At 46.2% G+C, this 17,485-nt stretch overlaps 1 protein-coding gene across 1 annotated transcript in view; it reads left to right on the top strand.

The window, feature by feature from the left end:
- Positions 1-17,485, top strand: part of LOC144147101 (cytochrome P450 3A6-like) — a 73,236-nt gene that overhangs the window by 41,945 nt on the left and 13,806 nt on the right. Inside the window, exons 9-12 of the mRNA XM_077679161.1 lie at positions 3,579-3,648; positions 8,121-8,229; positions 8,484-8,575; positions 9,972-10,112. Of these exons, the coding sequence (XP_077535287.1) occupies positions 3,579-3,648; positions 8,121-8,229; positions 8,484-8,575; positions 9,972-10,112 (412 nt within the window). The remainder of the gene's footprint in view (positions 1-3,578; positions 3,649-8,120; positions 8,230-8,483; positions 8,576-9,971; positions 10,113-17,485) is intronic.

Genomic DNA, 17,485 nt, shown 5'->3' with positions numbered 1-17,485 from the left:
CGTCGCATGTGCACTTGTGCAGCGCTTGTGTGGAGCGACCCGGACTTGAGCTTGACACAGTGTACAAACTAACAAAGTAAGGAAAGGCACATTCTTTCATTCACAAAGGTGTTGTGGCTTAGTTTCAATTGAGCGAGCGAATAGCGACGACCCGTCGGCGGCCGGCGGACGAAACGCTGGGCCGACTGACTCGATCGGTAGGTCGGCTGGTCGGCGAACCGTGCAGTAGCGCAGCCATTTTCCAGCTCATCTCCTGCTGACGTCACACGAAAACGCCACAGAAAATGGGCGAGCGTAAAGAGAGGAGGACAGCATTTTCCAATTGATTTTTCTACTAAATAAATTCGCGTAAACGCGGCCAGAGTGGTCGAAACAATGCCTACGGACTCCGAACTACAATTTGCGCTAGTAATCCCGCAATGTTTACAAATCACTTCAGCGTCCCTTTAAAGCAGGGTTGTCCTCTGTCGCCATTATTGTTCATGCTGTACATGGCTAGACTAGAAAGATAGCTTGAAAGCAGTACAGTAAAATAGGTTTCAATCTGTGTTATAGCCGTAAAGGACAGGAAGTGGAACAACGTGTCCCGGGGCTGATATATTCAGATGACATAGTACTACTAGTAGATAACAAACAGTGTCTGCAACAGCTCACAGATATCTGAGGGGAAGAAGCCACTGACCTGGGGTTAGAGTTTACCACAGCAATGTCGGGAGTTCTGGTTTTTAATGACGACGCCCGTAACGAATCGGTATTCGTTCAACAAGCAGCAATATCGTGGGCAACGGAATACAAATATCTGGGAATATGGATAAACGAAGGTCAGGCGTATGTAAAAAATCATGAGGATCATTTCAGAATGAAATGCGAAAGAAACGCCTCTATAATGAAGCACAGAGCACTGTGGGTGGATAACAGATATGAAGTAGTGACACGAAGCTGGAAGAGAATAATGGTACCAGCACTCACCTTTTCGAGCGCGGTAGTGTGTGTCAAATCAGGGATTCAATCAGGGCTAGAAGTAAATCAGAGGGCGCTAGGTCGATTGGCATTAGGAGCACACCGTAAAACAACAAATGAGTCAGTGCAGGGAGACATGTGATTGGCATCCTCCAAAGTGAGAGAAGCACAGAGCAAAATATGTTTTGAAGAATGACTTAGAAATGTTGATGACCAGAGATGGGCGGCCAAAGTTTTACGGTATCTGTAAATAAAAAGCGTCGACACACAGAAGAGGAAAAGAACCAGAAGGCTCAGGACAAAGTGTATGGAACCGGGAAGTGCAGGGGAAACGACCAAGGCAATAAGAAATGAAGCAAAAGAATCAGGGAGAACGACGTCGAAAAAGAGGATGGACGTGAAGAAGACCTTCGATATCTACAGGATCGGGAAGCAGGAGATCACAAGGGAAAAATTATTCGGTAATACCAAATGGAGTGAATTGCTTTTTGAAGCCCGGGCGGGTTACTTGTGGACAAAAACGCTTATCCGCCAGCCGGTACAGGAAGAACTACGCGCAGGCTGCGGAAAGGAGCCAGAAACAATGCGACATATTGTAACAGAGTTCAAAAGTATCCGTCCAGTCCTCAGTGAGCGAGCCATCCAGCTTCCGGAGGCCCTTGGCTTTAAGGTTAGCGGAAAAGTGAATTGGACAGCTTTAGCGGTTTGTAAAAGAAGGTTACAATGTTGGCGGGAAAAGAGCAGAGAACAATCTGGGAAGACATGCGGACAAAGAAGTCAGAGTAGCACAAAAAATTCGTAAAGGTATTTTATTTTTAGGTTTATATAATTTTATTTATTTTATTTTCTTGTATTTTTCGGCGAGGCGTTTGTCCAGTGGCGTTGCGACTAAGGCCGCTGTGCCACGCCACCCCGTTACAAAGGGGAAGCCGCTAAGCAACATCATCATCACTCCAGCGGAGAAGCCCTGTACAGCTTTCAAGAGAAGCGATGACCTCACTCTGAGTGGAGAGAGAGAGAGACAAGACGTTTTTTATTGAGCTTTTAGGTGGGGTGGTTTCTCATTTAAGGTAACCATGTGCCGTCGCGGCTCGACTGGCCCTCTCGACCAGCAGAAGTTGATCTTGAGGGAGGGAGCTAGACAGCAGTATCTCCCACTGCTCAGGGGTAAAGGAAGGAAAAGGGGCTGGCAGGTCTGGGTTCTTGACGCACTCGCATATTATGTGCCATAGAGTGCTTGGTTGAGTACAACATTTACATTGTGCGTTGAAGTGTGTGGGAAATAACAGATGCATCCTGCCTGGATTAGTTGACGCCGATAGGAAAACCGCGATAACTTCGGTAACGCCTTCAAGAGAAGAGCTTGCTCACACAGAGCTCAAGACTGGATGATTATAAACGATCAAACAAGGTGATGCTGTGATCGTGAGATGAAAGGAGCAATGGTGGTTGCACTCCTGGAATGATGCGGTTCAAATTATTCAACATAAGACATAGGAGTTTTGAGGTATGGTAGGGAAATGTTCTTGACGAGAACAGCGTAGCGAAGTCATTGGTGTATGTTGTTTTCAAAGCTTCACTAGCAAACTTGGCCAAAAGCAGTCAGCGCCAATGGGCGGGCAAATACCGCGTCGACATGTGCTTAGCCTGGCCATGGCCCGATGATAAATTTGCTTGGAGCAGTTTTTGAGGTGTGCAATATGCAGTTCCTGCTCACGAGGTTTGAGGAGAATGCAGCAGTATGAACCGCGGTAAGCGGTGTCAGAGTCGGTCTGTCGAAAGCCTGGTGATGTCGTCTAGTGCTACAAAATGCCAGTGAAGTTCAGATAAAGAAGGTCACAAAACACGAATGAAGGAGTGGAGTCTTGCTAGACAGCGACAACCGGCGCAAAGCTCCTTCCTTTTGTGACGTGCCTGCTGTGTACGGTGTTTCGATTGACAACGGGGTGGAGGCATGGGAAAAATTGATAACTGGTACCCTTTCAGTCTTGGCTGGCGTTATCGCAATCTGCAGTAGGCGGAACCGCTATCGAAACACAGCACAAAAGGGAGGAACTTTTCGCCAGTCGTCACTATCTAGCATGCGTAATCATGCGAACGGCAATTAAACATCGCGGTCGGATATCTCGGAGTACGGATGCGCTTGAACAATTCTCGCAATGAAACTGCGTAGAAACACGATTGCGGCTAACTTTTCAATATAAAGATACCTGATTGCTGCAGCCACTACATGTTAACAATTCAATTTGAGCTAATTAGGTCACCGATATCAATAACTACCCCCTAATTATGTGTCCCCCTGGACGCATATCATCACTGCAGAGGTGGTCTTCACGTAAAGCTAAGCGCCTAATTTAAAAAAAACACCTGTCGACCTAATTTTGAACAGCCTGTGTGTGAATGGAACCGTGACGTTTCCACCAAAGTGAACGAAGCTGTCGGAATAAATGTCTTGTTTTCTTAGATGGATAAAACGATAGCTCGTTAATAATGTTTCCTGTTTCATAAGGTTATTCTTAAATCTTTTTAAGAGCAGAAGAAAAAAGGTTTTGTGCTTAAACAAGAGAAAAGCAATAAAACCGTTACGTTCACTAGTTTGTTATTTTTATTTGGTACAGATATTCAAGGGAAACGCGCACTGACCACTGATGAAATTCTCCTTGAAGCGATTACCCTCTTTTCATCCGGGTAAGCTGGACGCCGTATATTTTTACTACCACATTTACACTGCCGTGCCAATACAATTGAGGAAAGACGTTTAAATCACTTGGAACAGGTTTCTCTAGTCAAATTCAGAAACAATTCTGAACCCTTAACTACTCAAAAAAGAACTCGTATGCCTTGTGCAAACAGTAGCAGACTGTAGTGCGTTCGGACATTGCTTTGTACCACGATATTGCTTCTCCCCACTAATGCTAAATGTTCAGTCTATGACCTTCTTTGAAGTTTATTACAACAATAGTCGGTAAATAATGTACATACATTTTACTTAAACATTTGCACAGTAGTTTGATAGCGTAAGTGGCTAGTGTGTCATGTCCGATTTTTTTATTCCAGTTGATTGGACATTCTTATACAATGTCTCCTCTTTCATCCTTTTCACAACGCAGAAATGGTCTTCCTTACAACAAATACCTGCCCACACAGTTAGGCCGTGGGGATAATTACACAAAACGAAAAAACGATATTAAATTTTACTGCGCCGTTTCGAGTCCAGAAATCAGAAGATTTTGTATTTTTGGTTTCGTCTTTTTTCGTTTGACTGTAGAAGCATATTTTATGAGAAGACGTTTCTTACAATGCATAAAAATGTGCAAATAATCTTAACTCGGGCTAAATAGTTTACGCTTTTTCTTTACGAGCCTGCAAAACTCTTAAAATTTTTTGTTCAAATGTTTGTACTGCTTAGCTGGTTGTTTTTTCACAATGACGTACGTAAAAGTTATGAATGAGATGTTTCACGTTTGGAACTGACGTTTCTTGAACAGAATTAGTCGTTATTTGATTTTAGGTATTATTACCGTGAACGCTAACTGATAAGATTACTTTGCAAATGGAGCCAGTAAGCACAGCGTTTTGTGCGTGCTACGATAAGCCTATCAGTCATTACATAGTTAAGAATTCTGTTAGTAAGTGAGTGCCTTAAGTGAATTGTCTTTTATGCATATATGGCACTTGCATTAGTTTGGAAAGTGTGGCTTATGTAAAGCGTACTTTAAAACGGTAGAGAAAGAAATTGTGCTTGTGAATCTCATGTTACAGGAAAAATGAACGTAACGATCCCAGGCCCTTTACTTGTGGAACATCTTAATTCTGTTCCTCAACCTTCTCTTTCTCGCCTTCCCTCTAGTCCTGCGTTCATTGTCTTCGCACACTCACCTGGGCGCTGTTTTCGTGCTCCCTCTAATGTATAGAAGCACGTTTCTGATGGCCGCGACTTCCACAGTCCCGTTACCCGTCGTGTGCAACACGGTTTTCAAAAGACCACTGGTGGATGCGGCATTAATGACTTAGAAGGGACCGGTAGGTCTGGGTCTTAGGTTGGAACATCGTTTTCACGCCAAGACCAAATAATCTAGAGAAATAGCCGGAACACTCGCTTTGTGACGCCTGGCGAAGAACCGTTTCATTGCCTTCCTGTACTTAATCTCGCCTTCAACTGTCCTTTCCGTTTCGTTAAGTTTAGGCTTTGTAAGCAGAACAAAGAGCCTCTCAGCGGGTAGGTACAGCGGCTTGCCAAAGGCTGCATACTTCGGGATGCACCTCAGCGCACTTGTGCGACCGCTTGTAATGCGTGACCGGCGCCTCCAAACAGCACTTGCAAGCCCCCGAACGCTAGGGTTTAAGTGGATGTACTGTTCAATATCTCTTATAGCCCATTCTGCAAGGCCATTAGCCGCCGGGTGGTACGAGGCCGAAAACTTTAGGGTACCGTGTCTGCTTTCCGCCCAACGTGCCACTACTCGGCTCCTGAATGCAGGTTCCTTGTCAGACACAACGTAGTTTACACCCTTGAACATATCTGTTCAAAGGCGCTATCGCAGTACATGTGTCCTCCTTTTCTGGTTTTGCAGCCACTAACCAGGAGCATTCGTCAATACACAGTAAGAAAGACTGTGTCCTGTCTCCCCCCTCCCCCCTTCTTTTTCAGCTCCACAAGATCGACATGTGCTGTCTTAAATGGTCGTTTTGAATGGACTGGAAATGTTATAGCGTCCATTTTCTGTTTGTATTTGGCCTTGTTGATGTAGCATAAGTGGCAGAAGCCGACGTATTCACCTACATCTCTTTTTATGTCCGGCGATTTGATCCTTTTCCTGATGGGTTTAATAGATTCGCCAAAAACCGTCGTGGCGTCCTTATTCTGGACTGTTGTTATAGAGCTCTAGAACTTTTCTGACCGTTGTAGGTAGAATGTGAAACCGTTCATGTATGCACTGTAGCTTTTTGTTCCTTCCTACCACGTCAGAGCATTCATTGCATGGAATTCTTCATCATTCTTGCAGCTTGCCTTAACAGGAGGACGGGAAAGGGCATCAGCATTCCAAAGAAACTGCCCGGATCACCGTAATACGTTCAAATTGAACTGCTGCAATGCGCTGATCCATCGAGATCTTAAAACGAGGGCCTTACATATCTTCTGGGTTTCATGCAGAAGATATCTCGTCGTTCGGTGGGACTGAACATCCTCTACTACGAAGTGACGCAACTGCTTCCGGGGTATATTTTCACTGCAGGCGAACGCAAATTTTATGACGCAATGTCTAGTCTACGAATTTTGTTGTGTACCTGATGACACTTCGGATGTTTCGGACTTCTGTGACGCTTGCCCAGTTTCGACACTGAAATGTCGCATACCCCGAATTCCCGGAGCAGGATCTATGCGCAAGCCCTTGAAAGCACCCCAAATATTTCTAGATTTTCTTTGGTGAATTAAGCTTGATCTGCTTCTGAAGATCTTTAGGCAACCCGTGAATAATCAGTGGCACAGTTCAAATTTGGTACAGTAGAATCAGCCATTCGCAGAAGGCGCCTTTTCTCGTAAACATAGCACAAGGGTTTTCCCGATCGGTATTTATAAAAAATGAACGGTCCCACCTTTTCTCGGAATTTTGTTTGAACGCTACAAGAAAGCTGGGCTTGAGGCTGTCTCTGCTGTCAAACGCGTGCGTGGAGATGTACACCTCATACCACTTCATTGAAGTCCCGTTCAAAACAGCCACATGTTTTCCACTCGGTCGATAGCTTCGGAGGGTTCTCGGCTGCAATATTTATAGAAAGGAATCTAATCCTCAGGACTTGACCGCTTTCTATAAAACAAATCCGATTTCACCATTTCGGAGAGCTGTCTTCGTTGAGCTTGGACAACGGCAAGGAGGGTCTCCATGATATATTGTTGCCTCTTTGTCTGCTGCTGTTGCTCTTGCAAAGATAGCTCCAAGGTGGCAGTGTAAACACTCGATGACATATTCGCCTTCCCTGATGCCCTCGTGGTTGGAACCATGAAGTATTCCTAAAACTCGGGCAACTTCACCCTGAGCATGAGAGGAGACTGGGTAATCAGGTCCTCGGTTGTCGCACTGAACTTCTTAGCAACCCAATCACACAGTTGTGTTGTTATGCACTCTGGCGGGCCGTATAGCACTTCGTCGTCGACTTAACATGGCGAGGGGTAAAACTCGACTCGTAAGTTCCGCGTGGCATGTATAGTACTGTGCATAGTGTCCGTCTGAGGAATCCTGTCGGCTGCGCCAATTCCAACAATCGAGGCTGTTTACTTGTGAACCATTTTTATTTTGATCCTCATCCTTCTTTTCTTACCCTCCCCCCTTGTCTTGCCTTGGTTGTGTTGGGCTCTCCAAAATAAATCTCAATAGGCAAGGCCCAAAACAAATTATATCCAAAGAGATACCCTGCAACCACAGCTAGCGCATGCCGAAAATGGCGTCCTGTAACTCCGGGCATAACCCAAAGAATTAAGTGGTCTGGAAAGCATTGTATCGGCTGCAGGAAGCGTTCATGACATGAAAAAAGACAGTGATAAGAAACAATTTAATAACAAGCTATCAGAAAATGCAGTTCCTGACTTTACAAACGGAAATAATAGTTTTGTGCGTGACTTGACAAGAAATGTGCACAATATATTTCGTGCTATAGGAAATTTTGTTGTCCACTGAAGGGGATAACGTGGGATTCTTAAATCACCATAGATTCGAGGATTCTTAAAGTGCCGTATACTCGGGGAGGAAACTGTGCGGGCCGAAGTGTATTTTACGTACAGCTCTACAGAATTGTCTTTTATTTCCATGAATGCCAATAACAAAATTGCACAATCCATGCACAACTGTGTTCTTCATTGCACGTCCTTCTTAGTTGAAGTGTTAGTTAGCCCAATGGGCTGGAAAAGTTTCTTCGAAAAGTAATGTTTATTTTAATTACTGCCTGCCCTTGCAAGGGGCTCATGCGCAGCCTGTAAAGAGCAAGAAGATCTAGCCCGTTGCAAAGCTGGGGCTGGTGAAAACATCGATTGTTTTCTAAATACAACAGCGGTTCTTTCTTCGCTGATTGGACCGCTGATTTTTGCATGAAGGAGATGCACAAGCTATTTTATAAGAAAGAAGATGTGAGCGTCATTTTCACACGCGTTTTCTGCTTTGCAGTTATGAGACGACATCGGCTGCTTTAAGTTACATCACTTACGTCTTAGCAAGTAATCAACAAGTTCAAGACCAAGTTCGCGAGGAGGTCAACGCAGCGCTCGCTTATGAGGCAAGTAGACTACCATTTCGATCATGTTCCCTCCTGGCGTTCTCAAGAGGCAATAGTTTTATTTTAACTATTCAAAATTATACTGAACATATATTAAAGAAAACTTTCTTCGGATAAGTACAGAAGGTTGAACGTCATGCTGAGTCGCATCTCCTAACAAAGTGATTAGGATCAATCCTTAAATGTCTGGTACATTTGTTCTACCGCTTTACAAATACATAAATAACCTGACCGTGGTTTGGTTCCTTGTGCAGGCTGATTTTGACTTCGAAACGCTGGTGGAGAAGTTGCCTTACCTACACCAAGTCATCAATGAAGTCCTTCGCCTCTACCCTCCGGTCTTAACGTACGCTGGCTCTGATTTCCATGCAGTGCTTGTTACAAAACGCAAATGTTTATCTGCGTGCCGAAGATTTTAAGCGGTTCTTATAACCGATATTAGCAATCAAGTCTATCCCATTCCAAGCTTATGCCAGAAATTATTTTTCTTTTGTTTGGTGCGTAAATGTCCACATATGCTGCTCCCTCTGATTTCTTGGCATCCGGGCGAAATTTACTTCCTTGCAACGTTTAGTGCTGTACGATGTTCTCTGCTTCACAAGACTACTAGCTGCTTCTATGCGCCCTTCAAAATTCCGAGCATCAAGGCAAACTATACATATGCAGCACGTTACCAAACTATCACCATGGGGCACTGTTGACTAATTTTGATATTTCTTAGCGCATTGGTAGCTTAATGGCATTTAGGTAAACTCACAAGCAAACCTACCACATTATGGGGCACTCCAAGTGCAAATTAAAAGTATGCGCGGTCTCATGATTTTTTTTTTTTTTTTGCTGCGAGGCGTCATGTTTACCCATAAGGACCCGTAAACGCCATCATTACGATTAGGCCACTCAAATAGCTGGCGGACCACTGCAAAGGGGCACGCATGTGTGCGCCAGCCAGAAATTATGCCCAACGTTACGCACGACAGCGCCTTCGTCCCTCAAGGGCTACCCGAACTGGTGCACCACAGCGGATAGGTGGGAACCACATCGTTAAGTAGCGCTAGAGACGGTACGTAAAATAAGGAAGCGCACACGGCGGCGCGAACTCGTCACTCGTGGGAGTGAATGCGCCGTCATGAATTTTCGCAGGAAACAACTTTCCGCTGGAACTTGAAAGACGTGTTGCATAAGCAATCATGGAACTTTATATTTTAGCAATGGTGCCGAAAGGTGAGAGGAAATACCGCAAGCGCATGCCGCAATCATTGCGGGTCTTCACTATAAGAAGACTTTTGTGTCCAAATGTTTTACACCCCATTACATTTGGCGTGAAAGCTATATTCAGAGATGACCAACAGACACGCAAACAGACCGATAGGCAATGCCAAAAAGGTAATGTGATTTGGAGTTCATTAAAATACTGTTGTTTTTCTTGATTTTTTTTTCATGGTACATTTGGAAGGGAAATATTTCCTCCGAACGTAGGTATTGTTTATTTTGTTACTTAGCTGTTTATTTAAAATTTTCAAGGGCCCACAGACTTAGTAACATGCACTAATACTTGCCTGTAAAGCAATACTAAGTTTCCGTTTTTCTTTATATCTGCCCATGCCAGTAATCGGCTTCTATAGTCTAAGTCGGTTGATATAACTAACGTAGAAAAATATCAATGGTATTTACGATCGGCAATCTTCAAGTATAGCATGTGTATAGCATACTTCTCATTCATAATACTTCTCACTGGCTTCCAGTTTCACGACAAGAAAGGCGCTTGAAGACTTCGAGTATGGCGGCCATAAATACAAAGCCGGCACCTGCGTCATGTCTCCTACACTGCAAGTTCACACCGACCCCCGTCGCTGGCAGGACCCACTCAACTTCAGCCCCGATAGGTACCCAGAGTTTCTTCTTGCATTATCAAAATACGCTCCTTGTTCCAGCACTGTGCAGCTCTCCTTCTGTTCCAGTTACCTATGCCTCAATGCTCCCATCACCTCACCACGTTGAACGTCTGATGTCAGACATTAAAGTCACAGCTACATGTCACCTTCAATACTAACTGTACAGGATACGTTTCAGTAACACGTGGGAACAAATACGAGTCACGGCCATAAAGTGAAGTCCAGAAGAGATGGACATGACTTTTATGAACCTTCGCCGATCAAACCAGCGGGAGCTGTCCGAACAGATCGTGAGAGCCGCGACTTCAGTTGGGTTCACGGTAGAGAGCATCCAGCTCCTGTTCAGCGCTAGTGCCTACCAAACTTTGCGGAACGCAACCATACACGTCTTTTCGGCCAATAGATCGAGCCCACCGGGAGAGTGCTTCGGGACTCCTACTGTGTTCTGAGTTCGCCACCGTTATCGCGTGCGAATTTGAGAAATACCAATATTTATTAACCCGTACATACGAGTATGCTGAACCTTAAATGCCATTCAGCTAAGCACGTGCATTAAGCATCAACTTAACTGGAACAGGCTTAAGAAGACGGCACAGGGCCAGACGCAAGAGGATGACATTGCTAAATACGACGTCTTGCAAGTTCTGAAAGAAGGAAACTGAAGACGTATAATTGGAATAGTGGAAAGGAGTTGTTAATAACTGCAGTGTGTATTACCTTCATAGGAGGCATGAGTGGTCCTGCTTACAGTAAACTTTTCCTCCTTCTTAGCGTGTGGTTGCATTTATATACAGGAGAACAAAAATTTTCATCGACCTTTAGTTAAGTTGCTTCGGTCAAGGCATCACCAGTGTTCCATTTACTTTGCATGGGATCACATAATTAGGCATACTTTTTTTCAACTCATCAGGAAGGAGATTTACGGCTTTCTGGAGAACTCAAATAGATCCTCACGGTATACGTTTCCTTGCAATAGACAATGAGGATGGAGTGCCTTACGATTTAGTGATGGCACTGGGTCTCCATAGTATATGGCGCTCTCGTACAGCAAGGTTGTACAATGATGTTGATGCGCGATGTGCAAGGGAGTATTTCAAAGAGAGCATTGGGCGATTTGTTGAAGTTATTAAGTTCCGCCAGGAACTACCTGATTGGCTGCCGCTAATAGAGCAACTAATCAATATGAGGGCATTTAAATGGACAAAGTCAGCCCTGTAGTGGCTGGCAACTCCACCTCTTGTATGTGTACATATTTTCAATGTCGAGATGTAATCTGTTGTGAATTGTCAAATACAGGCAATAAATACAAAAAAAAGGTCTGGCCTCTTTGTAATAAGGTAACTTCTGGTAACGCATTTATTCTTCAAACCGAAAGGATAATTCTGACGTTGCATTTAAAAGATTTGCAGCACTTCTCATGACAGAGCACATTTATATATTGCCATAAAAGACGCTTTTAAATGGCCGGTTTGTTACAAGCGCGTGGCCGCGCGCGGTTATCATCTCTCGGGTTTTTTGCGGACCGCTGTTTTCTTCTTGTGTCGCATGCTGCACCCGAGAATATTTTTAAATGCGAATGCATTTATTAGTCGGGGGTTGTCTTGCGTCCATCGAGCGGCGTGCGCCTGCATTCCTCGAGCGCGAGCGCACGTGAGCGCGCGCCTCGTAGTTCTGCCTTCGTCGTCGTCGTCGTCGTAAATGCGAATGCATTTCTTAGTCGGGGGTTGTCGTGCTCCGTCGGCGTGCGCCCGCAGGTGTTATCTCTCCGCGCTCAATGCCGAACGCATGCGCTTGAAGCGAGCTGTACTAGTTTGCTCGAAGCGGCAAGGACGGCGAGTACTGCGGTGTTAGTCTCGTGTCTAACGTGTATGGGAACTTGATATCGCACGCCGTTGCCACGTCTCCCGTTCGAGACACGTCTCCATACAAGGACTCGTACACCCTTGCCTACACCGGAGACGGAGTCTTTGTGGTGACCGTGTACCTCGCGCCCAACCTCGCTCGAGACGCCGTTGCCGCGCAGCTGGACGCGGCTATGGAAAGTGTGCGCGTGCGCTCCAAACCCTCTGACCCCATAGTCTTGGTTGGCGACTTCAACGTTGACGTGCGCAAGAAGAGTGGCGAGTGGCTGGTCGAGTACATGCAGACCAGGCACTCTATGCATTGTCTCTCTGCCGGCTTCGACACGTGCCCCACTACCATTCACGGGAGCTGCATTGATCTGGTCTTTACGCGAAACTGTGACGCGCGTATGCTTCTCAAAGACCCTTTGACCGTGCACTTTAACGATCACAAGGCAGTTATTGTGGCCGTCAGGTACAACGATAGCACAAACAGGTGCTGATGAATAAATGATTACGTTCACACTCTCGTCATTAATTGCGCCATTACTCGCAACACACTCATCGGTGCAACCAATGCATTCGCATTTCTGCACGATTCCCTTCGGGGAGGTGCGGGGGAATGTTTTTATTGTGTAGGGTGGCACCTAGTGATTTTTACCCTAGAGAATTCTTGTGTGTTTCGCGAAAAAGGCCTGCAGAGCTAACACCCTGGCGCTTGATTCGCCGACGCTCGGCCATGCACGTAACTTTCCTGACTGTATTGTGGACGCTTGTGTTTATTTCTACGTCATTGCGCAGCACACGCTTGCTCCAATAAAGTTGATTTTATGTGAGAACTTTATATTGTGCGCGACCACATGACAAAAAAGCTAAAAAAACACTATGATCTCGTTTAATAACCGGATACCCTCATACATTTTATCAATTTTGAAATGGGTTAACAGTTATACGGCTATCAGATTTTGTGGCGTATTCTGGCAGCAGTCTCCAAATCCACATTAATGGCTGACATCATCTGGTACGCGAAAAAAGCTTACCCTTGTTCCAGTGATCAATGTTTTGCAGGATCTAATGATGGTGTAATCGTGGAGTGTATTAACGCTAGTGTTACCGCTGGTGATAATGAACCCTGTGATGATGAACCGCCGGATCGTCTGCAGTGGTTTATAGGACCGCTGGAACAACACCGCCGGAATCATCGTTTGGAGACAGCAGACCTTTGCGGCTTGCAAATCATATGGTGCTTTATTTAAAGTAAATCTGTTTACAGGGAAACTGAGATTGTTAAAGATACAGCCCGTAGGGTGGTGTGCTGTTTGAAATGGCAACGATATTTTCGCAGTGCTACATAAAAGAACCACATGCAAGGGCGCTTCGTCAACGTTAAGAACAATGAGACTAATTGACAAGGCATAACATATTGTAAGCGTACATATTGGAATGTAGGATCAATGAGCCGATTAAAAACTGGTCACTGTAGAAGCTTAATTTCTCCGGCAGTTGGGTCAGTAGAGCCGGACTTTCCAAACAGAAGTTTAGAGCATAAAAAACCGTGGGTATGGGTTTGGAGATCGCGGATTTCATAACTTGGGAGCTGATTTCATAACTGATTGCTCGCTTGTAACCCAGCAAACCACTAACATCTCTGCGACGCCCCAAAAAAATCCGAACGTCTATGTCCCAGCAGTATCTCTATTAGACATCCGTACAACGTGCAATATTTTAATAAAAATGTTTGAATGTTGAGATAACGTTGCTGGTACCTTAATGTCGGACGTTCTTTCAACTTTGCTAAAGACGTACTCTCGATGTTTGTGCTGCTTCATTTGGGGACAGTATTTAGACATATTCTGCTGACGTTGTTGAAATGTTGCTGGTATGTCCGCTTTTTACTTCGAACATGTCTATCCCAGTTACATTTATTTTAACTATATCTGCTATACTTTATTTTCAAACTCTCCGCAGGCGTACTTTACTGAAGTTAGCGAGGGGTTTTATATGTGTTTTGTAAGGGTTTTGTACCGAAGGGTTTTCTGGAAGTATTGTAATCCACCACTATTGCATTGAACCTTTGACCTTCAAAACAGCAGCTCAACACCGAACCTCACGGAGAGAGGCAGGGACTTAGTGCAGAATTCGTTTAGAAGCGACGTTGCCAACGAGCCTTGTAAGGTTTTTTAAATGCGAATGCATTTATTAGTCGGGGGTTGTCTTGCGTCCATCGAGCGGCGTGCGCCTGCATTCCTCCAGCGCGAGCGCACGTGAGCGCGCGCCTCGTAGTTCTGCTTTCGTCGTCGTCGTCGTCGTAAATGCGAATGCATTTTTTAGTCGGGGGTTGTCGTGCTCCGTCGGCGTGCGCCCGCAGGTGTTATCTCTCCGCGCTGAATGCCGAACGCATGCGCTTGAAGCGAGCTGTACTAGTTTGCTCGAAGCGGCAAGCACGGCGAGTACTGCGGTGTTAGTCTCGTGTCTAAAGTGTATGGGAACTTGATATCGCACGCCGTTGCCACGTCTCCCGTTCGAGACACGTCTCCGTACAAGGACTTGTACACCCTTGCCTACACCGGAGACGGAGTCTTTGTGGTGACCGTGTACCTCGCGCCCAACCTCGCTCGAGTCGCCGTTGCCGCGCAGCTGGACGCGGCTATGGAAAGTGTGCGCGTGCGCTCCAAACCCTCTGACCCCATAGTCTTGGTTGGCGACTTCAACGTTGACATGCGCAAGAAGAGTGGCGAGTGGCTGGTCGAGTACATGCAGACCAGGCACTCTATGCATTGTCTCTCTGCCGGCTTCGACACGTGCCCCACTACCATTCACGGGAGTTGCATTGATCTGGTCTTTACGCGAAACTGTGACGCGCGTATGCTTCTCAAAGACCCTTTGACCGTGCACTTTAGCGATCCCAAAGTAGTGATTGTGGCCGTCAGGTACAACGATAAATCAAACAGGTGCTGATGAATAAATGATTACGTTCACACTCTCGTCATTAATTACGCCATTACTCGCAACACACTCATCGGTGCACCCAATGCATTCGCATTTCTGCACGATTCCCTTCGGGGAGGTGCGGGGGAATTTTTTTCGGGGGGGGGGGGTGGAGAGAGGGGTGGGGGTCATTGCCGTCAAATCTGAACAAAATAAGATAGGATGATGAACGAAGACGCAATTAGCACAACTTTACTTGCTACTTGATTTCACCTTGATGTTAATTACCGACTGCAGCTTCATGAATTCAAAGTGTGAGCAAAGCAAATTTCGCGGCTGCCTTGATACTGAGGTTACCGTCAAACGTCACTTCTCGGTTAAACGGCAAGGTTCTCTGCCCTTTTTTGCCTTGAAAAAAAAAGTCGATGACACCCTCGTTGCAAAAAAAAACTAAAAAAAATCCGTGAGGTTTTGCCAAGATTTGAACCATAGACTTTCAAAACCGAACACCAGCTCCTAAGCTCCAATCCTCTCGACCACGCCGGAAAACAATGCGTGTGCACAAGAATTTGGTACCCTAACAGAGGCTGCCAACGAATATTGTCGGGTTATTAGTTTTGGTCGTATTTGACAAATTTCGGCAGTGCTAACGCTTGTTTCTTCCGCACCAATCTTGGAGGGGAGGTCAATTATGCTAATACTGCAAGTGTTGTAACCAAAGCTCCCTTATTTAAGCAAGGAAAAGCTATCGCGGTTCATCGTTCCCCCGATGCAAGCTACGGTAGCCGCGAATGAAATTGAATGCACCGCTAGATTTCTGGCGTTGATAAACTTTGTTCGTTACGCACCGATCTTGCAGACAAGCCCTTCATGCTAACACAACAAGCTATGTTGCCAGAGCTCCCGTATGTAACTCGCAAACAGCTCTCCAATCCCCCGATCTCCCCGATGAAAGCCAAGCTAGCCACGGAGGATTGCGCCCTTTCGAACAGAAATATCTTGTAATTTGCCTCGAGGCACCAAATTACCGCACATTAAAAAGAAGAATTGTTTTCTGCGTTAACGTAATGACCCCAAACCAGGAGATGGACATGGAATCCTGACGATGTCACGTGCTTTCGGATGCTTTCTGGCCCTGCGCCGACGCTGATATCTATCGAATAGCATAGACATCGGCGTAGCTACATAGGAGCAGTGTGAGAGTGAACTTGCCAGCTGGGACCTAAGGAAGCAGCTTTGGCTCGCTGAAAGGGCGATGACGGCAGGCCGCACCAACTGAGTCTTGGACTGAGGACCCCGCCCACTTCTAAGCTCGATCTACCTGTTCAATAAAGTTTTCTTTTCCTCCTCCTCCTCCCGCGTCAGCTCACGTCGCCGTGCATTTTGCCGACGCCGTCAACGCGGGGCGATGTCGACGCGCGAAAACGCGGAAAATACGCTGCAAGTGGTTGCGGCCTCAGAACAAACCGTAAAATTACGGGGCCCACAACCCCACGGCAGCTGTATTTCCACCGCGGACCCTGAAATTGCCTTAAATGCCGTAATCTAGATTGCCAGTACAATTACTGTTGTCTTCAAAAAATACCCACGCTCAAGCTTTTCTGGTATATAATTGGCAACTAATATCTGTATTTACCAATACCTTGGGCATATATTTCGCAATGCGTTCTTATCAAGGTGGCCATGGAGGAAAGAAAAGTTTAGGAGGGAGCGTCACGTGACTATCGTGAAGCCGAGTCATAAAAAATAAAAAGGAAATACTGATGGGAGATGCCCTGCCTCACGTGATAGGCAAGCGGTAGTTCTTTGCGCCTCACGCGGCCGCCCGCCTGGCCGCGCTATGCTGCGTCGTTCCGTTTGGTGGCCGGGCCGTCCGGGTATTCGGGTTTCGGCGACGAGTCCCCGTCCAGGCGTTGCGCGCAGCGCTGCCTGCAACCCTAAACGCGCAGCGGGGTGACCGTGCAGGCAAAGTGTTCGGACGGGAGAGGCAGAAACATCTTTATTTATTGAGCTCTGGGATCCGTCGAAGTGCGCCGCAGTCGAAGTGTCCTGCTCCGCCGCTGTGCAAAAGTGGAGATGTCAGAGTACGATATCCCTGCCTCACATTTTATTTCACAAAACACACCCCACTTCCTTGGTTCTGGCCATTTTATCTTTTCACCTCCCAGGGATAATTAAGCGTTCGTTACGCATATACCTATCGCACGGATTGAGCAGTACTCGGACAACCAGCCCGCGTTCTGCCTGCGACGCGAGGCGGAAAATGATTTGTTCTTCCCGCGCCCGCACCCAACATCAGTGGTTCTCCACCTCTTGTTTTCGAATGCACTGAAGGAGGCAGCAACGCAAAACAGACGTCGTCACGACAATTGTGGCACGTACAACGTGCCACCATGCCGGAGCGGCCGATACGGCGAATGTATGCAAATGCGCACGCGAGCGAAACCAAAGCTTTTCGCACCACCTCTCAGCTGATGTGACACTCGTTACAGCGCTATGATGTAAAGGGAAGGTGGCGCGATAACTCCCAGCAAAATTCGAAACGCAATCGTCAAAGCACCCCTGACAAACACCACGCAGCCGTAGGCCGCTCCG

Source organism: Haemaphysalis longicornis, unplaced genomic scaffold (assembly GCF_048455015.1).
Source record: "Haemaphysalis longicornis isolate Haplotype H1 unplaced genomic scaffold, Haemaphysalis longicornis Haplotype H1 scaffold_7, whole genome shotgun sequence".
Classification (NCBI taxonomy): Eukaryota; Metazoa; Arthropoda; class Arachnida; order Ixodida; family Ixodidae; genus Haemaphysalis; species Haemaphysalis longicornis.
This window is presented reverse-complemented; position numbering and strand designations above follow the sequence as displayed.